Genomic DNA, 26,713 nt, shown 5'->3' with positions numbered 1-26,713 from the left:
ACTGAAATCTCTTCTTAAATGAGCGCAAATAACATGTTCAGTCGAGACATTAAAATAGTAAAAGTAAATAAGCTTAATATACAAGATAAAACATATTATGTTTGTACTTATGGATATAGTTGAGAAGTTTTTTTACTATGCTGAAACATGAGATGATTATTGAGAAGTGAGAGTTAACTTAAGATATTTCGAAGAACATATAAGCCCAATATGTTTTGAGAATCATCTATTGTTTCTTATTTATTATCTTACAGTTCCTGTCAGGGATCGTAACTGTTATAGTATAAGCATTCAAATAAAAGTTACGTTAATTTTTATGAAATAAATTTAGCACTTAATTTTGATTTTGAAATTTAAGCTACTTAATAAAAGTTATTCGTTAATTTATGTATTTTCAAATAAAACTACGGAATACAAAATATGTGTGATTTTGAAATAAAAGTTTAAATTACCCTGTACATAAGTATGAGATACTATTTATCCATATACAGAAGTTTTGTTTTTGTATACATTTGAAAATAGTCTCTATATGATAACGATATAAGGTATAGTATTTATTATATACTGAATTTGATGTTCATCGACATCTTAACCTAGAGAAGAACATTTTTTAACGAATAAATTAAGTGACTTAACTATGATAAAAATGAAATCCGCTTAAAAATCGGTTCAGTTTTAATCAAATAATGACTTTTGATTTAGCCGCTTTACAAGTCAAATTTGTTGTGCAATTTGCCATTATTTTTTACAAAATAAATGAAATGAAAGTGTTGTTTTATACTAATAACGACATAAGGAGTCGATTATAAGTGAAAATTTGAGATTTGAAATTTTCAGTTTTCAAAATTTCAAAGTGGTGACCCTTGGCATCGAAATTAATAGCCAGATCTACAGGAATAACAATTTTTTGAACGAGTTTAATCAAATTTAAATGCAGAATAAATTAATGACATTCCGCTTGAAAATCGGTTTAATCCGAAATAAAAATCGATACCGGTGCGTCCCGCATGCTACAAATTGTATTCGAAAACATATTTTAAGTTAATCCAAGCAATTGATTCACAAGCTTTGAAAACGACAGAAAAAATACAAAACAAAATCAAAAAAAACATTTTTTTTAGAGAATTTGTAGCGCAGAGAGCATTTTCCGACTGACAGTTCCCCCCAAAATTAAGTTTGTGTTGCGTTTCAAAATTGTTGGTAAATACACCGACACCGACACCGATCCCTCTCCCGCTCCCGCCCCCATCCGGTTCCTGCGCTCCGCTACCATTGCCATACGAAGCGGTTAGGGAGATGTTGCGTTCCCGCCGTGCATTGGGCAACCCGGATAATGGGAATGATGAGCAAATATGCTGGATATGCTTGAATACGGATGAGGAGACATTGCGCAGTGATTGGTTGCAACCCTGCCGCTGCCGTGGCACCAACAAGTGGGTGCACGAGGCATGCCTCAGTCGCTGGATCGATGAGAAGCAAATGATCAATCCGGATGTGCCGGTCAGCTGTCCACAGTGCCACACCGAGTATATCATTGTGATGCCGCATGTCTGTCGCTTTGATGCATTCCTCGAGCGTGTGGAGAAAATCTATGGGATGCTCTGTCCCAGCATATTGATGGGCATGCTGGCCACGGTTGTCTACATTGCCACATTGTCGTACGGTGCACTCACAATGCATCAAATCGCTGGCTATGAGCGCAGCCTGCAACTGATGAAGGATGATCCAACGCTTCTGATGATTGTGCTGCCATCGGTGCCGGCGGCGTTGCTGCTGTTGCGTCGCCTCGATTGGGATAACTGGTTGGTGCGCTGGCTGCGTCGCCGTCAACGGCAACCCGTGCCCGCCGAGCATTTGGATGAGTACGGCGAGCCCCTGCCCGGTGCCCCACTCACCGATGATTATTTCGACAGACTCGAGCCGATTGATGGCGACGATATGTTGCAGGGTGGCGCACTGAATGCCGAGAATATTGAACGTGCCACATGCCGCTTCTGCACCGCCCTCAGCCTGCCCACATTTGCCGTGCTCATTGGACAAACGCTCTACGGCAATCTGAGCAGCAAAGTCCTGAGCATTGTGATGGGCGCCGTCACCTTTGAGGCGATCAAGGGCCTCATTTGGGTTTATCTCCGACAATGCCAATATTACCGACGGCGTTATCGCAGCGTTTTGGATTATTCACCCGAAAATGTCCCACGCAGCGGCAGATCCATTTAGTAGATCCATATCCAACATATTTCTAACTCACATTATTCACTTCTGTCTAAAATTAAAATTGTATTTCTAACGGTAGAGCGTTGCCAGACTTTTTACTACACTTTGATCCTCTTTGTCCAACACTATCATTCAAAAGCGTTGCCAGAAATTGTAGATATTAATAGACTCAAAAGTAAAAACGGTTAAATTTATAGATTTTTCTTATCAATTTTAAAGTCGTTTAAAAGTTTTTTAAACTTTGAAAAAAAATTGCCAAAAATTGGCAGCAGTGCAACATGCAATAAAAAGTTTATTTCGTTTTTTTCTTATTATTATTTATATTTATTTTAGAAACTAGTTTTCACAAAAACTTTGTTTTGTGCACAGTAAGTACAGGCGGCCGACTTTAGTTTAAACTTTAAACTAGTAACAATACTTTTCTGGAAAATGTAAGACAGTGCTATGTGCTTTCAATCAGTTTTACGCTTTTGAGCCCGGTTGATCTTTCTACGGAATTATTTTTAACGCGTAAGGTATCAAGGAATAACAAATATGTGAATAATGGCTGTAATTTTTTTACAAAAATAAATTAATTATACGATATTAAAAGTTTATAACTCCCGATTAGAATGTACACATGGACAAATGAGCCCCAAAGTATTTGTAAGTCCGAGTAAATAAAATATTTCATGAGCTCGAAAAAAAAACCGTTCTTAAATCAATTTAAAGTTCACCCACCTTTGACACCATTTAGGACCGATTTGATCCCAGAATTTCGAACGTTTTTTCTGTTTATTTTAATTATAAAGGCATTTATTTAACTCGAAGTACTAAAATTTGATTTAATTCAAATTGGTCTAAAGTTTTCTAAAATGTTGTACGCTGACGTTGCACGAATCGCACAACTTGTCCCATAATCGAACCGACTAAACGAAAGATCCAACGACTGCCGCAGCTGCCTCTGGATCTGTGAGCGTTATTGCTGCTGAATTTGCTCTTGAAACTGGAAGTGGTGAATGTCCTAGTGATGTTGCTATCGCTGTCTATATCATCGATTATTCTGCTTGTGCTCGGCAAGCACTCAATGGATTTATTGCATTCCGTAAAGAGAAGCAAATAGCGTACACGCAAGCCAGATGTGTCATCAATGATAATCTCCGGCTGTGACATGATCCTCTCCTGCAACACTTCACAGATAAGAAGACAACGTGGTGCACGACCAAAGCGAGAATGGGACCAACAGTTGGACGGCAGTGGCAATCTTGTGACCGTACATTGGCATAAAGCAGCATCAGCACGATCATATAGACGCAATGGACCCGCCCAATTGTTGTCCATTCTGCCCATGATCAGGAGACGATAGAGAAATTGAAGTGGGCAACCAAGATAGGCATAAATTCGCTTGGATTTGGCCAAACGCCGTTCATCCTTGTAGTTGATACTCAGCACTTCTTGGGGTTTTGAAGAAGGCTTCGCCAGATGTAGATCCTTGCATAAACCCGACAATCGATTTAATTTGAAACGACGCAAAATTGGATTCGCTTGTGAAATGAGCACCCAATGTAGAAGATGTACGTATCCGGCAGTTAATTGATTTGATTCCGTGCTTCGTAATATTTGTGGTATTTGGCTACAGCTTGGCCAATTGGCGATCAGGCGACGCAGTCGCTCAATATCATAGAAAGTATCGCCCATAAAAAGTGGAGGTATCGGCACCAAAGTGCTACGATATCCTTCGCTGTTTGCCGCCGCTGCAAATATCAAAAGTTTCACATCACTTGCACAGCATTGAGATTGAAGCACATGGCACAAATCTTCAATATGCTTAAAAATTTCCACACTCATACAACTCATATTCTTGACTCGTTCGTCTGGACGCAGTGTTAAATTGCTCGTTGCCATTCTACATATATGAATCTAGGAGTTATTTTTCAAATTTTAACAGCACTCAAGACAGTTAATCGTACTCAAGATCTGTTTGTGATTCGTCTTCGTATTGTGTGCTACTCGTATCGCTGTCACCAGCACCGTCATAATTGCCTATAACTATCCTTGGAATCTGACTATTGGCCACATACATTCGTTGTGGCGACACTTCCATAATTTGTCTTAATATCTGAAATTTAAAAATATACTCGTACTTTATTTAAAGCTAATAATACTGCCTCCAGGATTTTCTATCGACTGTCTATTAGAATTTTGACAAATAATACTGAGAATACCTAAATCGAGGGAAACAAAAAGAATCACATTAAAAATATCATTTTGTAGTATCATTTATCGACGATTTATTCTGAGTAAATGGTAGTTTAGGAAAAACCTATAGCTGTTTCTATCAAAATAGGAAATTAATCATACTAATTAAAAAGATAATTCAATCGGACTCGGAAAAATATGAATTAGCTGTGTTTTTTCCAATTTATTTTTCTTCTTACTATAGCTCTCCTAGTGGTTGTAACTTTTAATATTGAATTGTTAGTTTATTATTATTTTTTTTTTTTTAAATAATCGGTGTTTGCATGTGCTACCGGTCTATCAAAGGCTACTTGGAACATATTTCGTAATTCCCTTGCTTATTATTGGCCTTTAGACGACGCAGCTGTCTATAAATACGAATTAAAACGTTGAAATAACAAAAACTAACGTCACAAATCTCTAAGATTACAGCAAGTGACGGTTATCAGCTAAACGTAAAATACAAACATTTAGTCGCACAACATTATCAGCAATTAACGCGAAATTGAAGCAGCAGACACGCCCTCCTCTACACACAAACACACGGGTAACGTTTTTATTTTGAATTTGAAATTATGCAATGATCTGGCAGGACCAAAAGCACAAAAATTGCACTTTAATCGATAAATCATTGAATGGCTGACAGGCTTAAATGGCAGCATTGACGTAATAGGTGGACAAATATCGATCGATAGTCGATTGCCAATCAATAAATCATCGAAAGCGTGGCAAATTTAAATGGCAACCATGACGCAAGAGAATGTTATTTGCCTGCCTGAAAAGTTCCAGCATCGTGACGCATATCTTTTCCTCACAACTAACAACATAATCAAAAGGCATATTTAATGGCAACCATGACGCAAGAAAATGTTATTTGCCTGCTTGAAAAGTTCCAGCATCGTGACGCATTTATTTTCTCCACAACTAAAATCTTAATGAAAAGGAATAATAATAATAAATGAAATAAATGCGTCTTGGGTTGTGTGATGCCAAAGGGTCATCAGTAATAGCTGCGTCAATGTGACGGAAAACTGAGACAAGACACGTCAATTAATTAAACGATCGCCGAATGTATACACCTACATGAATGTATGTGTGCGTGTGCATATTAACGATTCCTGATAACGTCCATGGGGCAAAGTACAAAATGCCAAAGTTTTACTTTTTATTAATGAGACAGAGACGGAGATTTAATAATCACTTTCATTTAATGAGTTCTTTTGAATTTCAATATAAGCGCTACAATTTATAGACTATGCAATTAAGCCTAATTTGATCAAGGCAACTACAACAATACTTAATAAATTATTCGACCTTGATGTGCATACAGTAATTCAATTAATTGTTTTGACAAAATATTAAAATTCATATATTTATTTATTTTTATATTATTAACTTATTTTAAAAATGTTCAAATAATTATAAATCAAATATGTGAATTTAGTTATTTTGTCCAAACATATACTTAACATACTGTATGTCGTCAGTTAAGGCAACTGAAAACCAAGTTTCCAGGTATGAAATTCTGGTTAGGCTACAAATTTGATCAATAGAGAAACATATGATCTATCTAGGAATAATTTTGGTTACATTTTTCGTATTAAGCATAACGGCTATACCGTCTATATTAGCTATCAACTATTTAAAACTTTGTTTTACAGGCAGTAAATAGTGTATAATATGTTAAAACTACAACTACAGCTATTAACTAAACTACTAACTACTTTTTCTATAATTATATATAAACATATTTGGAGATATGTAATATATACATCATAGATAAGTACACAACGACTTAATACATTTTCAAGTGTGTCTGTGGCTAAGTACTTATGTATATTAACAATGTAAGTACGAATTTTTGCTGTCAAGTTTCAAACTTAATAACGGCAAAGGAAATCCATTTTCTTCAATAAGTATATTGGAAAGTTGTTATTGGCAGGTAATTCGTATTGGAGCGCAGATTTAAGATTCCAACAGACTGCAAATAAAAAAAGGGAATTTTTTAATATACCTGTAATTATTATATAACAAAGAATTTTATCTATATAAGAAAGGAAGATAAATTAATTTTAGCATGCCAAAGACTTAATATCAAGGCTGCAAACCTCCAAAGTTTTGTTGAATGTTCGGTTCGGAGGTAATTATTTGTTTTTTTCAAACCGAACCTTTTATTTTTGAAAGCGGTTCGGTTTAGGTTCAGGTTCGCAAAGTAAATAATTTCAAGGGTTCGGTTCATGATCCGGTTTAGGCTGCTTAAAAAACCCGAACCGAACCGGTTCTACGAGGTTCGGTTCAAAACCGGTTTGCAGCCTTGCTTAATACCATTGCAGAAAAATAATTAAAGTTGTAGAAAACGTTAAAAGTTTTAATATAAAAATTAAAATTTTGACTGATCGTTTCTATGGCAGATATCTGATAGTAATCTGATTTAAATATGGTCAGAATATATAGGACAATACCGATCACACAATTTGTACATTTTGTTTAGATATTTTAAGAAATAACAAAGTTTTTCATTCCAAAATTAGATTTCGGAGAAATCATTTTTTTATGGCAGCAATATGATATTGTTAAACGATCTGAAGAGACGGACATGGGGTTACGTTCTAATGAAGAATATTTATATATGAATGCATCAGACATGATAATCGGCAAGGGAATTTAAAATTTTTTAAATGTTTTGAGAAAATTTAAGTTTTATCAATGTGTTGTTGAAAATTAAATATTGGGAAATAAAAATAAAAGAATAAACAAAATAAAAATAAATAATAAAAATAATACACTCTGCAAGGGATAAGTATAAACAACTTCTCCAAAAGAACTTTGAATATATTTGTCAAAATTTACCTTTGCCTAAAACTTGAGATTATCCTTAAGGTAGGCCTTGGTGCGCAGTTCCATTTTGAGGCAGGTGTCGCCGGTGCCATGCTGAAGGCAAATGCTCTCCGTTTTGAGGATAAAACATTGTGTTTGCACCATATTGAAGAATAGCTTGCCAATTGTATTGGCATCCTCATCGCTGGCCATTTTCAGGCAGGTGCGAAAACGTCGATCGCAGCTGCAGTGCGACAATGTGTAGGGGCGATAATTGAATAGGTCGTAACGATTTGACAAGGCCGGTATATATTTCTTGCAATGATCATGCTTCCGACAGCATTTATCGGCCATCGATGCGCCGCCCAATTGATTATATGTGCCATTGGCCAAGTTACCCTTACCGCACCAACGTGTATTTGGTGCAATAAACCAATCCGAAGCCTGTCGACGTTGACGTTGACTGCGCTCGCCAACTGCAACTGAAACTGCAGCAACACTTTCGTCATCAATGTCAGCAACATACGATTCGTGACGTCGTTGATGGACGCCAGCGTCGCTGTCGGCGCCACTGTTGTTGCTGCTGGTGCCATTGCTTCTGCCAACATTTATTGTTGAGCCCGTGGCGGCGGCAGCGGCAGCGACATTGGCGGGCAACGGCAACTGTTTGGCCACGCACATCTGCCAGGCGCAAATAATTAGGCACAATACATAGATGTAATTGCAATTGAATTTGTTTAAGAATGCCATTAATATATTCTTTTTGTTTTTCTTCTACACGCTTCTCGTTCAACTGTTAAACAACGTACGAATATTTGATTTCGTTTGTAAGGTTTCGCGTTCGGCACGATTGCCACTCAAGTGTCGTTAAAACGGCGAGCCGCTGTCGTTTTATATGTGCTCACACGTTGCTGGCCGACTGCCGATTACGATTCTCATTAAACATACATATATATATATATGCATGTGTGGCTTCGGCAGGTGAATTTTCTTCTTATCTTTCTCGGCAACAGTGCTGTGCAATGGAAACAGGTGTTTTGCATAAAGCCAGTGCTGTACAACGCCCTATGTTTCCGCTGACCACACAGCTGTTATCAGCAGTGTTGACAGAACAGTTTTTTTGCCGTCAAATCTGGCTTTATTTTAAGAGTACCGCCGTGGAAATAAATTCAAAAACAGTATGCAACAGGCAATTCTTAATTTGTTTTTAATGTGCGTCTTTATTTACCATCACAAAAATAAATTTATTTTAATATTGAAAAATCATTTACATATATGCTTAATAACAGATTCTGCGCTCAATTGCTTAGGGAGTTGTATTAATGCCAGAATAGAATAGACCAGAAATTTTCGCCGGCGGAAAGTTTTCTATGGAATAGTTTTAAAATTCTTCTTCTCTTTACAGCTCCGTTTTTTTTATATGGTGTTTAGACCTACTAGAACGTTTTGTCATCTGGTCGATTTCGGCCTTACCATTCAAACGTGCTAAAAAAGTTTTGACTCGACATTGAATTATTATATAAAAATTATTTAATTAATTTTAAAATTCAACAAAATTATTTATTACTTTTAAAATGTTTATTATGCCTATTTATGCTGTTTAAAAAAAAATAGATTTTGTTATTGTTATTGCAAAGCAACTGACGTTTGTTACAAAAACAACGAAAATTGTTTTTGCGTTGCTTTCTGGTTGTTAAAGATTTTGTCGATGGAAAACTTGGCTTATTTTCGACATTTTTTTTTTTAAGCTTAAATTGCTTGTTAAAAGCTGGCAACATTGGTTAATGCTAACTTAGCACAGCACAATAACAGACTGGAAGCTCATACTGGAAACAGTCCATTACTCAGCTGACGGCTGTTAAAGTGTTTTGGGTAGTTTGCAACACTGCACACAAGCACAGCATCAATATTTTTGTGGTCCAACTTATTGGACAAAAATTAAGACTTGGCCTAGAGGAAACTGGCCAAACGGATGCTGCCATGCAGCGAACTCAACAAGAGCAAAAGCAATTGAAGCTGCAACAGCAAACGGAGCAGCAGCAACAGCATCATCATCATCATCACCACCATCACCAACAACAACAGCAACAACATAATAGCAATGGCACACGAATTGCAAGTAGTAGCAATACCACGCCCACATCAACAACAACGAATGCGGCTACTGTTGGTGGGGGTGTGAGTGGTGGTGTTGGGGCATCAGGAGTGACACCGCCTCGTACCCTGGCATTGAATCAGAACTATGCCGCCTCAGATACATCGGGGGAGCATGATGGCGATGCGGATTATCCGGATTCGCGTTACGAATGCGCCATATGCATCGATTGGTTAAATGAGCCCGTGTTGACATCATGTGGTCATCGGTTCTGCAAGAGTTGCCTCAGCGATTGGCTGCAGAATCACAATCAGTGCTGTCCATTGGATAATAAGCAACTGTCGGCGGAGCACGATATCTTTCCGGATAACTATACGCGCCGTGAGATTGAGCAATTGAAGCACAAGTGCCCAAATTCACCACATGGCTGTGCCGTTGTTGCCTCGCCCATTGAGCTGCATCGTCATTTGCCCAGTTGTCCGTACCGCCGCCAGCAGCAGCAACAACAGCCGCTGGAGGAGAAGTGTCCATTTGCGAGCATCAAGTGTGATTTCGTTGGACGGCCCGAGACCAATCAGCTGGAGGAGCATCTCAAAACGGATATGCCACATCACATGCAACTCATGTTGCAGGCATTCCAACAAACAGCCATTGCCACCTGGCAGCCACACAAGCCGCATGAAAATGGCCATAAAACCGGACAATTGCCACCGCCACCGCAATATGCGAATGGTGTGGATGAGCAAATCGTACAGACCATGTACCAGAGAATTGTGGTGCTGGAGCAGCGGGCACGGGAGCAGGAGACCCGCATCGAGAATCTTCACAAGCAACTGCGACGCCAGCAACCGATCGATGCACGTTATAGCAACGGCACCATCGTCTGGCAGATTGAACAGTTGGGTGCACTGGTGGAACGGCTGCGTGCCAATGCGAATAATCAAGCGTATTCGCATGAATGCTATACATCTCCATATGGCTACAAGTTCTGTGCCCGCCTCAATATCCAACCACGTAAACCGCATTTGCTCAGTTTGCATGTGCATCTGATGCAATCGGAGAATGATTTCCATTTGGATTGGCCATTCAAGGGCAGGATTAAGCTGTGCATGGTGCATCCTGGGGATGCGAATCTATCCCAACATGATACCATCATGACAAAACCAGAGATACTTGCCTTCCATCAGCCACGTGAGGCGATCAGCACTCGGGGATTTGGATTTATCGAGTATGCCAACATATCGAACATCATGCACTTGGGCTTCTGTGCCGACGATCGACTCTTGATCAAGATTGACATCAATATTGTCTAATATAATATACTAATACTATATAGACTTTATCGTTATATATACCATTAATCATAGGCGCATATGTATATTTTATATAGAACTATTAGTCACACAATTAGCACTACATCACAGCCAAGCAATTTTTATAGCGTAGTTTAGACGCATATATACATATTATACATATACATATAAGTATAAATAACAACGACAACTTGAATCAGGCAATTTTTGAATATTTACAAATTTTCAAAAAAAAAAAAAAAATAAGAAAATAAGCAATAATACTCATCTTTTTCCTCAACAATTGCTTGTCGAAAACTTTCACAGTTTACTATTCCGTAAAAATGTCTGTCTATATCTTATCTAGTCTCCCAGTCTTAAATTTAAAATTTTACACATTCCATTCAATTGTTTATACTTAGTTTGTAATCCTCTCAAAAATGAAAGTCAATTTGATTGAAACATACAAAAAAAAAAAAAAACAACGTCCATTATGTTATAAATATTTTATATTTTTAACCTAGCTAAGGTTTTTTTTGTGTGTAGTTTTAAATCCTGGCATATAAGGAGCATTATTCACAGTATCATATAGTAGTAATTATACATATACATTTATATATATATATACATATATATATAATTAAATAATTGTGTAGTAATTAATTAGCGAGCGCCGCACCAAAAATAAATAAAGGACACTTTTGTACCGACAACTTTGAGACTATTTTTATTCGAATCTTAACGAGTTCAAGCAACTCGATAAAGCTAGAAAAGATTTCGCCATTTTCATTAAAATCTTGAACAATTTTGAAAACTGGCCGTTCTGTGTGTAAATTTGTATATTTCCCTTTATTCATATTTGGCTGATATATTATTAACTTTTTATTTAGTTTTGAATTACTGTAAGCTTTATAGTGACAAAAAAAATCTTGTACCCAAAATTCCTGTAGCAATTCTAGCTTTTTCTTATTTTCCATCAGTTTTTCTGTAATTCTATTATAATTTTGTAAAAGCAGTTTACTTTAGTAACTCGATTTACTGCTATTGATTTATAATGGTAATAGAAAGATTTATTGAACATTTTATTTAATTACTAGTAATAGTAGTAGTTCTTTTTATCATGTTTTAGGTTTGTACATATAACTGGAGCATTATTAATACGTTTTAACACTAGAACACTACAGGGAGCTTTGAAAGCAGATGAAAGCTGCGAGTGAGCTTAATCGTACAAAGCGCTTACATTTGCCACTCAGTGTAAGCATATTTACAATGAATTTCTAACTTTTACCAAACTCTAAAAAACTTTTATCCAATTTTTTTATTTATCAACTGCTAACATTGCTGGAAAGAGCTTAAAAAGCATATGAAAGCTGCGAGTGAGCTTAATCTTACTAAGCGCATAAAATTCGCACTTACTGTAAGCATATTTACAATGCAATTCTAAATTTTAGCAAAATCTAAAGAGCTATTATCGAATTTTTATTATTTATCAACAGCTAACATTGCTGGAAAGAGCTTTAAAAGCACATGAAAGCTGCGAGTGAGCTTAATCTTACTAAGCGCATACAATTGGCACTCACTGTTGGCTTATTTACATTGCAATTGCCCCATTACACAAAGACATTAAAATATACATAGCATATGTTGGAGCTTAAGATTAATTTGGCTTGAATTATGTGACATGCCAGCTGCCAGCAGACGCCAAATCGACAACCTCGACATGGGATGCCTGCTCCTCCTGTATCAGCTCAATGGTGACCGCCTCTTGCAGCATCTCCTCGTTGCTGACATTCTCATTCTCATTCCCAATCTCATTCTCGTTCTCATGCTCAATTGTAATTTGGATGGGAGTCGTTAGCTCTACCACTGTGGATGCTGTGAGCAGCGATGTGGACTTTGATTTAGTCTTTGTTCTTGCGGATTCGTGGGTGCGCATGTGGGCATTTAATCCGCCGGATTGAGCAAATGATTTATTGCATAGCTTGCAGCAATATTTACGCTGCTCCGAGTGCAACAGCTTGTGGACACGCAACGCCTTCTTGCGCTGAAACGTGGAGCCGCACACATCACAGACAAACGGACGCAGATTCGTGTGAGAGACGGCGTGCACATTAAGATCATGGAAGCTATAGAATGACTTGTCGCACACCTCACACTTGGCCGGCCGTTCCCCAGTGTGTCGACGCATATGGGCAGTAAGAACGCCCCGATCACGACATGGACGACCGCAAATCTCACAGATGCACGGCATGCGTCCGGTGTGACAAATGTTGTGGGATGTCAGTTCCTTTTGCGTATAGAATGTGGCTGCACAGTCCGTCTGCTGGCATTTGTAGGGCTTAATGCCACTGTGCCGCTGACGATGACGCATCATATTGCCGGACTGGGTAAAGGGTTTACCACAAATATCGCAAAAGATGCCCGTATGCTTCCAGCGATGACCACGTAAATCTCGCTCCGTGCGAAACGTTTGATTGCATTCAATCTCAGCGCATTTGTAGATCTTAGCCGGACCCTTGCGCTGTTTCTTGTGCCTGTCCAGCGCTGATCCTGCTGCATCCATTGGAGTCATGTGCTTGCTCCTTGGCTTGCCATCATTGTGCTTGCTGCGCTTGTGGCTCTGCAGGCTCCGCTTGGTGTTGTAGGCCCGTTCACATTGATCGCACTGGAAGAGCATGTCCCTGGTGTTGTCCTCCTGCTCATCATTATCGTCAGTCGCTGAATTCTCCTCATTGACTTCGCTGCCCTCCGCTGTCATCCACTCCAGCTGATTTTCATCCCACTGTGCTTTATTTTCGGTCTTTAATACAGTGGCGCGTCGTCGCCGTCGCGTTGCAATTGCGTCTACATCCTTGTCAGTCTCGTATTCCTGGTCCTGATCCTGGTCGAGCAGCGCTATTTGCGCCAAATCGACATGCACATGATGATTGGACTCGTTGCTTGCATCGTGTGCAATGGGATCATTCTCGCACTTGATTGTCATTGGTTCAACCTCCTCCTCCACCTCCACTGGCGCATCCAGATGTTGTTCCTCTTGTGCCTCTTGTGCATTGAACAGCTTGCAGTCTTCAGTTTCCGTCTCCGTCTCCGTCGCCGTTTCCCTTCCCATCAAATGCTCCTGTCGGAAGTGTTGTGGAAATCCATCATATGGCACCCGCTGACCACAAAGCGCGCAGCAGACGTTATAACTGGTTGGGCCAACGCAGAGAACATCGCCGCAACGAAAATTGTAATAGGATGCAATATCCGTTGGTCGATGCAGTTTAATCATCCTGTGGCACAACGTTTGCACTTGTTTACTTCGAAAAGTGAGTCCATTTAGAATTGGCGTCGCATTTGGTTCCAAATCGAAGCCGCCGTCGTGCCAAACACTGCACAGCTGTAAAGCGATTACAGTTTCGATGATTCTTAGCGGTATTTTAATATTGCATATTAACACTAAGCAAATTATAACAATTATTTGCTTAGTGATACTAATAAAAATATTATTAAATTAAATTACTTACTATACTTAAAAGTTAAAATATTTAAATAGACAATTTTGCAAATATATCAGTGCTCTTTTCAAATTCGACACTATCGATATGTTATCGCTCACCTGTGCTTGATGTTCAGTGCAGTGCTGCCATTTTAGCAATTTTATTGCTAGATTTAGCACTTTTTTAATTGCAAAAGCTTGAAAAATTATATTATGTTATTAATTATCCTTAGTCCTAAATCTGTTGAAAAAATTATTAATTTTGTTATAGGACTATACTAGTATATATAAATATAAATATATATATATATTTTGTTTTTCTGTTAGCTATTTTAAGTAATTTGTTTTCCAATCAGCAATCTTAGCCCACAATATTCTGGCAGCACTGGTCCAGTGTTGCGCAATGCGCACTACATTTTTGATATTGTTATGCATTGCAGACACTGGCAGCAGCCGCCCGTTGTGTATTCGTGTATACACTTTTTTCTAACTTCATTGATTTTTCGCCCCCGCTTTTACATTGAACATTACGGCACAGGCAGGACATAAACATCAAAGAAAAATCAATTGCGAAAAATGTCGGAGAGCGCCGTTCCAGCTAGCAGTGCCAATGCCAATGAGAAGATGGCCAGCTTGCTGAAGGAGGCGGAAAATTTGAAAACAAAACTGGAAGAGGAGCGCCAAAAGCTGAACGATGTTAATCTATCAAATATTGCGGAAAGATTGGAGCAAATCGCATATGTGAATATCAAGCCACGCAAGGTGTTAAAGGGTCATCAGGCGAAAGTGCTGTGCACCGACTGGAGTCCCGATAAGCGACACATTATCTCATCCTCGCAGGATGGCCGATTAATCATATGGGATGCGTTTACCACAAACAAAGAGCACGCTGTCACCATGCCCACCACCTGGATAATGGCATGTGCGTATGCGCCATCCGGCAATTTTGTTGCTTGCGGTGGTTTGGACAATAAGGTGACCGTTTATCCGATCACATCGGATGAGGAAATGGCTGCCAAGAAGCGCACAGTGGGCACACACACCAGCTACATGTCATGCTGCATCTATCCGAACTCCGATCAACAAATACTCACCGGCAGTGGTGATTCGACGTGCGCTTTGTGGGATGTGGAATCGGGACAGTTGCTGCAAAGTTTCCATGGCCATTCCGGTGATGTGATGGCCATTGATTTGGCGCCAAACGAGACGGGCAACACATTTGTCTCCGGCAGCTGTGATCGCATGGCCTTCATTTGGGACATGCGATCCGGCCATGTGGTGCAATCATTTGAGGGCCATCAATCGGACGTGAATAGCGTTAAATTCCATCCCTGTGGCGATGCCATTGCCACCGGTTCCGACGACAGCAGCTGCCGCCTATATGACATGCGTGCCGATCGCGAGGTCGCCGTATTTGCCAAGGAGAGCATCATCTTTGGCGTCAACTCGGTGGACTTTTCGGTCAGCGGACGTCTACTCTTTGCCGGCTACAATGACTACACTGTTAACCTGTGGGATACGCTCAAATCGGAGCGTGTCTGCCTTCTGTACGGCCATGAGAACAAGGTGTCCTGCGTTCAGGTCTCACCCGACGGCACGGCGTTATCCACCGGAAGCTGGGACTACACCATACGCGTCTGGGCCTAAACCCTCATGCATACTTGTACGACATAGCCAAAAGTTGCAAACAAATCAAGAAAGAATGGGTTTCTTCGGCACGCCGAAGATTTGATAACCTTGCAGAGCCCTGTATTCTATTTTCGACAAATTGTTCCTATGATATAGAAGTCCAAAGACAACACTAAATGCATTTTCTGTCAGATAGGTTGATATATTTTTAAAAAGAAGAAAGTTTTTCAAACTAAATGTTGATTTTCGTCCGATTGTTCCTATGTCAGCCATAAGACATAGCTTTAACATATGTGCTGTCAGCAAGACGATCCTGTAACAAGTTTAGTAAATATATCATAAAACTGAGACAGACAGAGAGGACTATATCGATATATAAAAAATTTAAAATACCCTCTGCAAGGATGTTAAAAATGTGTATGTACATAAACATAAACATATGTAAATTGAATCTGTTCAAGGACTTGCTGCTCGTCAGTTAATCAGGATGTGTGTAAAACAATTCCACCTATTTATTACAATTTTTTTGTATTGTTTTCTAGTTATTTGTTATTGTTTTTTCTGTGTAATAGCGAAATTATTACGCTAATAACTATATACTTTAAGTATTATAAAAGGCAAATGCACGCAACCAAAACCAAAATGATAAATTAAATTAAATGAGCTCGTGTAAATCTATGTAAAATTATTATGCGCCTAGTTATAAGTTCCTGTTTGAAATAAATGTTAAAGCAAATTATAAATGTATTGTATTTTAATTGTTTCAACACGCTTCGAAATCGTCTTCTCTTATATGCGAAGATAGCTGACAATTTAATTGTTAGATTTATACACTTTACGCTATCATTCTATGCTAATTCTTAAGTGATCTGCATTGAAAACATTTAAATTTTGTGTAGACAACGTTTTTCTGAGACTTCACTGAAATGCTCTAAAGTTCTAATCATAATGAGCATATAAACTAATATTCAGCATAATAGCTGCAATTTTTCTAGAGTTATAAGCTGAATCCATAACGAATCGTTTTTTAAACTATGAAAAATATATACATTTTCTATGGAAATTATAACGCTGATTTTCAATGAATTTATTTTTAAACAAGTTTATTGACATTTAGATTATATCAAATGTTACTATGTAAATAATAAAACAATTTTATAAAAATGTTTGATTATTTAAAAATGTTGTGCTTATGATTGAGCTTAAAAAAATGAATACAAATTATATCATTTTAAAATATGTACACTAATAAATAACATAAATAATAATAATAAAAGAAAAAAAAAGTACATTTTTTAAAAATAAAAAAAAATTGTTGAAAAACTTATGATAATTGCATATTCTTATTTCTGGTAAGATGCATTAATACATTTGTTAAAATGAAATGATGAACAGGTAGCCAGGTCCTTGGGTATCCAACTGGATAGCTAATAAGGAGGACACATTGTTGTGCTCGTAGTTCCGCCCTCAGCGATACCATTGACCGCCTGAGATTTGTGATTCCGCATATGGGCGGATAGACCCGCTGCCTGGGCATAGGCATTACCGCAGATCTTGCACTTGAACTTCTTGATGCCCAGGTGCAGATGCTTGTGATGATAGAGAGCCTTGGGACGGGAGAAGGTTGCCTCGCATTTATCACATTTGTATGGTCGGTCGGTGGAGTGCATGGCCTGATGCTCGTTCAGCAGGGATTTGGAGGCAAAGCAACGTGCACAGGTGTCACACTTGAAAGGCTTCTCGCCCGTATGTGTGCGACGATGGACAATCAATGCATCCCTATATCGTGAACGATAACCACACAATTCACATACGTAATTCCGATCCGTGCTGTGAACACGTCGATGCGAGGTGAGATTGTGCTGGCTAACAAAGGATTTGCCACAGTTATCGTAATCACATTTGAACTGTCGCAATCCCGAGTGTCCCTGGACATGTCGCAATAGTGTCCGTGAGCTTTTGTAGATCTTGTCGCACAATTTACAGGTGAATTCCGTATGTACCTTGCGTCGATGCGACTCCAAGGCGCGATCCACATCAAATGTGGCATCACAATCATTGCACTTGAAGCCCTTGGGATGTGGATGACTCATCTTGAGGTGAATATTTAGGTATTTGATAGTTGTGTACTTTCCCGCACAATATTCACAATTGTACTCCTTTAGCTGGCGTTGCTTCTACAGAAAGAAATAAGTTAAGTTAACAATGCTCGATTAGGACAATACTTTTACTTTACTTGAAATACGGATTGAGTTTCCAGATCGCTTTCAGCGTCATCAGCTTCAGCATCGCTAAACTCTTGACCAGCTGTTGTGCTGCAGTCAGCGTCCAGTTCATCTTCGCTTTGAGAATTGCACTCAAAGTGCGCACTCTCAATTTTCGCCGGTGCCGGCTCAGGTTTGACTTCATTAAATGCGCAGATCCGTAATGCCGTCTTGTCCAATGCATCTGCAATGTCAGCGTCCTCATCAGACTCAGCCTCATCCGACAGAAATTCATTGTCATTATTGGTAATCCCTTCGAGCACGGACTGCGAAGTTGAGTTAATGAACTGCAGCTGTTGTTCAGGATGTGTGTTGACTGTCTGTTGGGTTGTTGTGCGTGGTTTGCCATTTTTGTCAAAGTGCACATTTCGTATGTGCATTGAAAAATCGTCAAATGCAAAATGTTTCATTTCGCACAGACAACAAACCAATTGGAAGCTGCAGTATTCATTATCGCTTTCGTAGAATATCTCACCACATTTGGGGCGTGATTGCTGCTTGGCATGCAGCCGCGAAAAGTCCACATTGATAAGACACTGCTTTAACATAATGCGTTTGGTTTTATTTCATTATATTGCCATAAATACAAACATAAACAATTCAACAGCAAGGCCAATGTCAACATGAAATATCGATAGCACCAGTTCGATAGCCACAACATTGCCGTATCGGCAGTATCGAATTAACTATAGTGTTGGCTAACGTAATTATGCGCGCTAATTTTAATCGTTTGCTTCAACAGATTTCGTTGTACTTGTTGCCCGCTCGTTGTGTTGACGGTGCCAACGCTTGTGCTGCGCATAACCAGCTGCCTGTGCATAGGATTTATCACACATTGTACATTTATATTTCTTAACATCTGCATGTAGCGGCCTATGGTGATATAGAGCGCGCGCACTCAAAAATCCCAAATTGCAATCCTGGCACATGTGACGACTACGCCGCTGATGGGCATCAATGTGCAGCTCCTTATGTGTTGTCAGTTGATATTGTGCCGCAAATGTTGCATTACATATATTACAACAAAAGGGTTTCTCACCCGTATGTCGTCGCTTGTGAACTAATAGATTTCCACGTATACGTGTCCTATAGCCACAATACTCGCACATATGACGCAGTGCATCTTTCTCGACCTCTTGCTGCATTTAAATTGTTTATAATCATTTTAGAAATGCTTAAATTGAATTTACGCAATTTACTTACAAATGCTTCGCTGTCCATTGTCTCGCGAGTGTATGCTAAATTTAATCATTGGCATTACATTAAACGTGCGATTTGGCATTTGGCGGATCGATTAATTGTTGTCAAAAAAAAACGGCTAAAATTAAACGATTCCCCTTCCCCCGTGTGCAAACCTTGTACAAATCTATCATTTTATCGGTAACACAAGCTACAACAGTTCGATAGAAACGGACTGCTTATCGATAGTGCAAGCGATAAAGCTGCAACGATTGGGGCTTTTGAAATGAAACGAAATGTTTAAAAAAAATGTATGTGGTAAGACGTTTAATAGCTTAGAATACATTATACACATTTGTGTAGTTGTGTGTTTAAAGTTAAAACAGTAGAAAAATGAATGAGCCTAACCTATGCCTGAGTTCGTAAACATAAAACCATAACAAATAACAGAAGAGAATTTCAAACATATTGGAGCGATTAGAAATGTGACAGGTTGAGCTCATCATTGCGATGCTTGCGCATGTGTCCAGCCAGACCAGCTGCCTGTGCATAGGCATTGCCACACAATTTGCACACAAATTGCTTGGTGGCCGTGTGCAGGAACTTGTGATGATAGAGTCCCTTTTGGCGGGAGAATGTTGCACCGCACACCTTGCAGACATGCGGCCGTTCCGTCGAGTGCATGGCCATGTGCTCCCGCAGTCCGGAATGGGAGGGGAAATGCTTGTCGCACACCTTGCAGCCAAATGGTCGCTCGCCGGTGTGACTCCGCAAATGGACACGTAATGTTTCCTTGTTGCGACAACTGTAGCCACAGCTTTCGCATACAAAGTTCTTCTGCTCGGAGTGGACTTTGCTGTGATTGCGCAAGTGGTGGATGGTAAAGAAACGCTTCTCGCATCCCGGATAATTGCATGCCACATTACGCTCATTCGAGTGCAGCAACTGATGACGCTTCAGGTCGTGGCGTGTCTTGTACCTTCGGCCACAGATCACACATGCCGCACCGCCGTGCACCTTCAGCATGTGCTCGTCGAGAAGTCGCAGTCGTGGCAATTGTGCATTGCACTCCACGCAGATGAAGGATTCGGGTTCGGTCAGGTTGGCATGATCATGATCCCGTTTCATATGTTGTCGCAGCGTGTATTTGCCCTGATAGACTTTGTCGCAGTGCTCGCATTTGTATTCGCTGGAGGGCTTCGAACTGTGCACTTTGGGAGGCACGTAGTCCTCGTCCACGTCTATATCTACATCTACTTCTATATCAGCCTCACCGTTGAAATCTGAGACTGAATCCACGTCAAATCTGTGCTGTCGTTCCATGTGACGCTTTAGCAACTTTTTGCTTTGATAGCTTTTGTCACAGTGCGTGCAGGCCAGCTGCTCCTTCTTGACCTTAAGTGATTTACTCTGCTCCGAATCTGTGTGCTCCATATCGGACTCCTCATTGTAGTCGACTTTCAAGGCGCGCGTGTGACGCACTGACTCCCTGCCGTTGTCCCATTTCATGATAGCTATGGCACTGCTGGACACATCAACTGGATCCACAACCTCATCATCCTCATCGTGATCCTCATCCTCACCAGTATCGTTGTCCGGTTTAGTGTCAGCATTAAATTCATTCTCACTGTGGTCGGCTCCATTGTTGACTTCATGCCAGGAACTGACATTGACTTGTTGTGTCATCGACTGCTCCTGCTTCGGCTGCAGTGTCTCTGTCTTGAGCAGCTCATTCTCAAAGTGCTCGTTCTGTATGTGCAGCAGAAAATCGGCAAACACGAAACTCTTAATTTCACAGAAGGCGCAGTCAATGCGATAACTGTTTAAGCTCTGGAAATACACCTCACCGCACTTGGCATTCGCAACGCCAGCGAATGTGTCCGGCTTGAGTGCTTTAAGCATTATACAATTATTTGTTTACACTTTTTGCTAACTACTACACATTTGTTTGTTTTGAAATTGTAGCTCAATTCTGTGTGCAAAGCAACGCAAACAAAATTGGTATTTCTTATTCGATTTCGATAGGCGACACCAAACAGCTGTTAGGCTTTTGGCACTTTGCAGCACTGTAAGTTACATTTACTAAAATGCATTGGCGCCATCTTTCAAAAGCTCTGAAGGTTTTTGGCTAAATTGCGTTATATTACAATACAGATAAGATCTTTAATAAATTTGTGCATTTGCAAATGCTTTTAAAACGCTAATTTGCTTTTACCTATCAGATTTCGATAGTCCGCCACAAATGGTTGTTGGGCTTTTGACACCTTACTGCACTGCAAGTTACAATAAGGTGGACATACAAAAAATAGATTGGAGCGAATTTTTAAAAGTTCCCCAGAGTAATTAATTTTAATTTAATTAATTTAATTAATTTTAATTTGTACATTAAACATGCAAAAGCTTAAGCGTTTACAATTAAAAGTGGAAGAGTTATAATGCAGCTGATGCAGAAAAAAAAAAGTAACAATGTATTAAAGCACTTGACTTTTAATTAATCAAATTCTAGTTATTTTATTAGGGCTTCAGGATTGACATGGATTAGCTGATGTTGCTGCAAGCGTTCGGCATCTACAAACTTCTTATCGCATTGCTCGCAACGGTATTTGGCCAATCGATAATGCTTCTTAAGCTTGTGAGTGCTCAACATGGATGCACTGCGATAACAATTGCTACACAGATCGCAGGCAAACGGTAAATTCGTGGGTGCGGCAATTGTGTCAGACGCATCGGCAGCAGCGACATTTGCATGCAGTTTACGGCGATGAGTATCCATTTGATTGCGCGTATAGAAGCATTTATCACAGCTGCTGCAGGCGAAGCGACGAATCTGCGTGTGTCGCATTTCATGGCTAAGCAAAGCACTGCGATGGGTGAAAAGCTTTTCGCAATGTTTACACTGTTGCTCCTTGCGCTGTTCGTGCGTTCGCAAGTGTCGCGTTAATGTGGAAACGGCACGAAACTGTTTGCCGCACATTTCACACTGATGCGGCTTGCGGCCAGTGTGTATGTTTATGTGTGTGTCCAGCAAATAACGACGCCGAAATGTCCGTCCACAATATGTGCACATATTTGGCTTGTTGCGCGGCTTATAAGGACGACGCTTGGATTGATTAAGCGATTGTGGTTCACACGTCTCGCTGCAATTAACGTCAACACTGCTTGTGGTTGTGTTAAGCGTATCATATTCGCTTTCTGTTAACGTTGGAGATGCTGAACTCACTGGCAGTACAAGCATTGCTTCTTCCAGGCATTCCATTTCAGGGTCCTTTCCAGTTGCTTCCACTGTCTGTTGATCTTCAGCATTGTTGGTATATTTCGCTTCATGCAAATGGTCAGTGAAAAAGTGCTGACTAAATTCAGCGAACTCCAGCATGGACTTGCCACAAATGCAAAAGATGGTGAATTTCGGCTCTATTAATGCGTTGCAATAGATTTCGGCACATTTTGTGTTAATGCTTACAACTTTCAACATTTCTCTCTCTATTTGCAATGAAGAATCAAAATAAACAAGAAATGCTTGCGCAATTACCAACACTAGTGCTGAACTGCTGTCCCATGCGATATGTGTATCGATACCGGTATCGACCGGTGTTACGATATATTATTTTAATCGACAAGAGCAACACGCGATTTGTAATTGTTGGATTACAATTGTGCAAAATTCGCATACGTCTGCATTATTTGTGAATTGTTGAGAGCAGCCAGCGCTGAAACAACGCCCAGCATGCATCCCGATCTCACCGAGCGCATTCTACAACATCTGGAGAGCGTGGAGAAAGTTGACACTCTGGACCTTGCCACGCAATTCAATGTGGACCATCAGAAAGTTGTTGGCGCTCTGAAGAGCATCCAGGCACATGGCGAACTGGTCAGTGCGGAGACGGCCACGCATAAGACACTCGGACTCACCGACGAGGGACAGTCGGTGGTCGAGCAGGGCAGCCATGAGGCCATCGTGTATGCCTCGGTGCCGTCGGAGGGAATTCCACAGGCAGCTCTCATGGCAGCCGGAGGAGCTAACGCCAAGGTGGGTTTCAGCAAGGCCATGTCCCAGGGCTGGATACTGCTAGATAAGAGCGTGAATCCGCCACTCATCCGGCGCAAAGTGGATCAGATTGTCGACAATGTGAAGGAGCAACTGGTGCTGGTTGCCAGTGGCAAGTCGCAATTGTCAGCCAAAGATGTGGCCGATTACAAGAAGCGCAAGCTGCTGCAAGAGACGACAACCAAGAGCTTCGTACTGACCAAGGGTCCAGAGTTTGCCACCACGCTGACTAAGCTGGAAACAGATCTGACCATGGACATGCTGTCCAGCGGATTGTGGGAGCAGCTCAAGTTCAAGGCATACAACTTTGATGCTTTGGGGGCGCCTCCGACTCGCGGACATTTGCATCCGTTGCTCAAGGTGCGCACCGAGTTTCGTCAAATATTTCTTGAGATGGGCTTCTCGGAGATGCCCACCAACAACTATGTGGAATCATCGTTCTGGAATTTTGATGCACTGTTCCAGCCGCAACAGCATCCAGCCCGCGATGCCCATGACACATTCTTCATCAATCATCCGGCGCAGAGTCACAAGTTCCCACAGGAATACTTGCAGCGTGTGAAGGCCGTACACTCGAATGGCGGTTACGGCTCATTGGGCTACGGCTACGACTGGAAGCTGGCGGAGGCACAGAAGAATCTGCTGCGCACACACACAACCGCAGTCAGTGCACGGATGTTGTTCAAGCTGGCGAACCAGGAAGGCGGCTTCAAGCCAGTCAAGTACTTTAGCATTGACAAAGTGTTCCGCAATGAGACACTGGATGCCACTCATTTGGCCGAGTTCCACCAGGTGGAGGGTGTCATTGCTGATGTGGGTCTAACGCTTGGTGATCTTATTGGCACACTGTATGAGTTCTTCCGTAAATTGGGCATCACTCAGTTGGAATTCAAGCCAGCATACAATCCGTATACGGAGCCAAGCATGGAGATCTTTTGCTATCATCCGGGTCTGGCCAAATGGATTGAAGTGGGCAACTCGGGTGTATTCCGGCCGGAAATGCTGCTGCCCATGGGACTACCGGAGAATGTGAATGTCATTGCCTGGGGACTGTCACTGGAACGGCCAACAATGATCAAATATGGAATTAATAACATTCGTGATCTCGTTGGACCGAAAGTCGATCTAAAAATGGTGGAGGAGGGACCCATTTGCCGCTTGGATCATGTTTAGTTGCATTTGCTATTTTAATCATTTGAAAGTATACTTTGGCGCGATAACAATACAATAAAACACAATAAACCAAATTTGTTTTGCAACACTGCCCGTCAACAAATAGTCGTGGCTGACTATCTGTGCTGCCAACTGTTTAGAGGAAAATATAGCTGTTTCTGGTTGGAAAGCATTTTTGCCTGCACTCTTGCATAGTTTAGAAGAAATAATAATAGCAGAATATATATTTAAAACAGACATATTTCCGACTAATAGCAATCAAATAAAATCAAGATTACAACATCGATTGTTAAAACTAATCAAACTATCTAAGGCCTTATCTAAAATTTAAATATCATAGAAAGTGTTCAATATACTAGGTTTTCTATTAAAAGCAATTAAGTGTTTATAATTTTTATAAACAAATTTTACCGTACAATTATAGATGTATCGAAAAACATTGATTTATCGAACAGTTGTAAAACCATACATATCGATGTTTGTGTAGCCATAAGAAAAACGTAAACAAGAGAAGTATCTAAAAGAAAGTCATTTTTGTTTTTGTTGTTTATTGAACTATTGAATTTTTGTGTTTTGTAATATCGTCACTGGACATGATGGCAAACAACGACCCACAACTGGACAAGGAGAATACACAATTTCATCAGTCTGAATTTGTTCCAAATGCCAGTGGAGCAACAAAATCATATTGTGCATTTCTGCCAAAACTGATAATACCACAGCTAAAGGTGCCACAGCGGGTGACTGACATGACGGACATGACAGCCGAGTCGATCGCTGCCCAGGAGGAGCAGCATCGTGCAGCAGATGCCCACAATGAGATGCTGCTCAATGAAATCAAACGGCGTCGAGAGCAAAACGATAGCCATGGCATGGGAATAGGAGTGGGACTGGGACTTGGAAGGGGCAGCATCAGTGTGCCCAAGTTGCGTACTTCTGGACAATCGCTGGATAAGCCGCAGTTCAATATTCCGTTGCTCAACAAACTGCACAGCCAAAACAATTCTTTGGCAGTTAACCAATTAGAGCGAGACGTCAACAAACTAAAGATTACTACAGACGATTGCCAATATTTAAGGGAACAGCCGCAGCAGCAGCAGGAACAACCTACAGCTCTCATCGATCTGACCAAGACAGTTATCGCTGTCCACAAGGATGCACTGCCTCGCGAGGCGGCAACCAAGGTACGCAACAGGACGGCTGTAGTTACGGAGCATTTTGATATTCCATTCATAAGCTGCGATATCCTGCGCAATCGCCTCTCTGTCGATATACTGTCCAAGAAACGACAGACGGACGGAATGGAAACGGAATCTGAATCGCCTATCATTCAAATTGTTGTGAAATCAAGTATTGTTGGCGAGTTTATCGATAGGACTGTGGGATATCCAAAACCGCGAAAACCGCAACTTAAATACGCCGTTACGCCACTGGAATTGCTGCATTTGAAGATGTGCAAGCGAGAGGATTACGGCTCCAATATAAAACGCTTTTGTTTCGATACTCCGTCGCCCGATGAGAAGGTCAAAGAGGCATTGCAGAAATCATGGCGTATATCACGCACCTAGTCTTAACATAAATGTACATGTTGACATTAAAAATTATTTAATATGTATATCACTGCTGCAAATTTAGCTTTTTCCCCGTGAAATCTGGCTGTTTTTGAAGACCAATTGCGGGAAAAATTTGGGAATTGCGGGAAGCGGAAATTCTGGCTTTTTTTATAAATGTAATTGGCTCTTTTTTTAACGCTTTTAACGGTTACATAAAAAGTATAATAAAGTGGCAGCTTCATTATTGATACATATTTGCCAATATCTCCACGAGTTTTGGCCAGACTATCATCTATTTACCAGAAGCCGGCGCCAATGGTAACAATGTTTTCAAAGTGACAAAAGACTTTAAGCCCCCTGCTAGCTTTACTCGCCCACCATCGTAGTATGATATATCATATATCGAATAGGCAGTTGATCAAGAATATTTATACATTGTGGGGTCTGCAACACCTCCTTCTGACAAACACATTATACCATTTTTGCCCGTTTTTAATGCGCACAGAGTAAAGAACATTAAATTTGTGGGCGCATAAGTTTCCCTTTTTTTTTTGAAAGATTTGTTCTTCAATTTTTTTTTTTAGCTTTTTTGGCCTGTTATTCCAGTTAAAAACAGCATTTTTTTTGGTATCAAAAGCTAGCAGCACTTATGTATTTATCTCTTAAAAATTTTATATATTTTAATTAGCAGTTGATAGACCGTTTTATGGTATCATCGATATTTGTGCACTATCGATAAGCATAAATACATCGC

The 26,713-nt window shown here is 40.3% G+C and overlaps 12 protein-coding genes across 13 annotated transcripts; 5 read left to right on the top strand and 7 right to left on the bottom strand.

Moving 5' to 3' along the window:
* The first annotated feature begins 1,123 nt into the window (after window positions 1-1,123).
* On the top strand, window positions 1,124-2,295 carry LOC117780620 (E3 ubiquitin-protein ligase MARCHF5). The gene has a single exon (XM_034617224.1). It carries the CDS (start codon window positions 1,297-1,299, stop codon window positions 2,218-2,220), a length of 924 nt encoding a protein of 307 aa, XP_034473115.1. The 5' UTR covers window positions 1,124-1,296; the 3' UTR covers window positions 2,221-2,295.
* Window positions 2,296-3,019: 724 nt separating this feature from the next.
* LOC117780611 lies at window positions 3,020-4,319 on the bottom strand. Its single transcript, XM_034617213.1, has 2 exons — window positions 4,167-4,319; window positions 3,020-4,102 (listed from the first exon to the last, which is right to left on the bottom strand). Exons 1-2 carry the CDS (start codon window positions 4,298-4,300, stop codon window positions 3,067-3,069), a joined length of 1,170 nt encoding a protein of 389 aa, XP_034473104.1. The 5' UTR covers window positions 4,301-4,319; the 3' UTR covers window positions 3,020-3,066.
* A 1,300-nt stretch (window positions 4,320-5,619) lies between these two features.
* On the bottom strand, window positions 5,620-8,204 carry LOC117780626 (acidic phospholipase A2 PA4). The gene is made up of 2 exons (XM_034617236.1): window positions 7,285-8,204; window positions 5,620-6,415 (listed from the first exon to the last, which is right to left on the bottom strand). The coding sequence occupies exon 1, from the start codon at window positions 7,999-8,001 to the stop codon at window positions 7,291-7,293; it is 711 nt and encodes a 236-aa protein (XP_034473127.1). The 5' UTR covers window positions 8,002-8,204; the 3' UTR covers window positions 5,620-6,415; window positions 7,285-7,290.
* An 856-nt stretch (window positions 8,205-9,060) lies between these two features.
* On the top strand, window positions 9,061-11,351 carry LOC117780602 (TNF receptor-associated factor 6). Its single transcript, XM_034617201.1, has one exon. The coding sequence runs from the start codon at window positions 9,232-9,234 to the stop codon at window positions 10,657-10,659; it is 1,428 nt and encodes a 475-aa protein (XP_034473092.1). The 5' UTR covers window positions 9,061-9,231; the 3' UTR covers window positions 10,660-11,351.
* Window positions 11,352-11,732: 381 nt separating this feature from the next.
* LOC117780595 (zinc finger protein 92) lies at window positions 11,733-14,012 on the bottom strand. Its single transcript, XM_034617186.1, has one exon. It carries the CDS (start codon window positions 13,907-13,909, stop codon window positions 12,311-12,313), a length of 1,599 nt encoding a protein of 532 aa, XP_034473077.1. The 5' UTR covers window positions 13,910-14,012; the 3' UTR covers window positions 11,733-12,310.
* A 542-nt stretch (window positions 14,013-14,554) lies between these two features.
* Window positions 14,555-16,484, top strand: LOC117783529 (guanine nucleotide-binding protein subunit beta-5). Its single transcript, XM_034620966.1, has one exon. The coding sequence runs from the start codon at window positions 14,693-14,695 to the stop codon at window positions 15,761-15,763; it is 1,071 nt and encodes a 356-aa protein (XP_034476857.1). The 5' UTR covers window positions 14,555-14,692; the 3' UTR covers window positions 15,764-16,484.
* Window positions 16,485-17,021: 537 nt separating this feature from the next.
* On the bottom strand, window positions 17,022-18,593 carry LOC117785433 (zinc finger protein 664). 2 transcript variants are annotated; one of them, XM_034623443.1, is made up of 2 exons: window positions 17,982-18,593; window positions 17,022-17,919 (listed from the first exon to the last, which is right to left on the bottom strand). In XM_034623443.1, the coding sequence occupies exons 1-2, from the start codon at window positions 18,555-18,557 to the stop codon at window positions 17,173-17,175; spliced, it is 1,323 nt and encodes a 440-aa protein (XP_034479334.1). In that variant the 5' UTR covers window positions 18,558-18,593; the 3' UTR covers window positions 17,022-17,172. The 2 variants fall into 2 exon arrangements, with proteins under 2 accessions (XP_034479334.1, XP_034479326.1); XM_034623435.1 differs by having other exon boundaries at window positions 17,024-17,922.
* A 129-nt stretch (window positions 18,594-18,722) lies between these two features.
* LOC117785446 (zinc finger protein 202-like) lies at window positions 18,723-19,292 on the bottom strand. Its single transcript, XM_034623455.1, has 2 exons — window positions 19,213-19,292; window positions 18,723-19,148 (listed from the first exon to the last, which is right to left on the bottom strand). Exons 1-2 carry the CDS (start codon window positions 19,228-19,230, stop codon window positions 18,732-18,734), a joined length of 435 nt encoding a protein of 144 aa, XP_034479346.1. The 5' UTR covers window positions 19,231-19,292; the 3' UTR covers window positions 18,723-18,731.
* Window positions 19,293-19,487: 195 nt separating this feature from the next.
* Window positions 19,488-21,115, bottom strand: LOC117788189 (gastrula zinc finger protein XlCGF26.1). Its single transcript, XM_034626868.1, has one exon. The coding sequence runs from the start codon at window positions 21,088-21,090 to the stop codon at window positions 19,666-19,668; it is 1,425 nt and encodes a 474-aa protein (XP_034482759.1). The 5' UTR covers window positions 21,091-21,115; the 3' UTR covers window positions 19,488-19,665.
* A 579-nt stretch (window positions 21,116-21,694) lies between these two features.
* LOC117788276 (gastrula zinc finger protein XlCGF71.1-like) lies at window positions 21,695-22,491 on the bottom strand. The gene is made up of 2 exons (XM_034626997.1): window positions 22,409-22,491; window positions 21,695-22,325 (listed from the first exon to the last, which is right to left on the bottom strand). The coding sequence occupies exons 1-2, from the start codon at window positions 22,489-22,491 to the stop codon at window positions 21,695-21,697; spliced, it is 714 nt and encodes a 237-aa protein (XP_034482888.1).
* Window positions 22,492-22,808: 317 nt separating this feature from the next.
* On the top strand, window positions 22,809-24,480 carry LOC117786239 (phenylalanine--tRNA ligase alpha subunit). Its single transcript, XM_034624380.1, has one exon. The coding sequence runs from the start codon at window positions 22,913-22,915 to the stop codon at window positions 24,404-24,406; it is 1,494 nt and encodes a 497-aa protein (XP_034480271.1). The 5' UTR covers window positions 22,809-22,912; the 3' UTR covers window positions 24,407-24,480.
* Window positions 24,481-24,870: 390 nt separating this feature from the next.
* LOC117786245 lies at window positions 24,871-26,024 on the top strand. Its single transcript, XM_034624394.1, has one exon. It carries the CDS (start codon window positions 25,000-25,002, stop codon window positions 25,972-25,974), a length of 975 nt encoding a protein of 324 aa, XP_034480285.1. The 5' UTR covers window positions 24,871-24,999; the 3' UTR covers window positions 25,975-26,024.
* Window positions 26,025-26,713: the final 689 nt, after the last annotated feature.

The sequence above is a fragment of the Drosophila innubila genome, chromosome X, assembly GCF_004354385.1.
Source record: "Drosophila innubila isolate TH190305 chromosome X, UK_Dinn_1.0, whole genome shotgun sequence".
NCBI lineage: Eukaryota > Metazoa > Arthropoda > Insecta > Diptera > Drosophilidae > Drosophila > Drosophila innubila.
The sequence above is the reverse complement of the archived record's forward strand: the minus strand, read 5'-3'. Positions and strand labels throughout refer to the sequence as shown.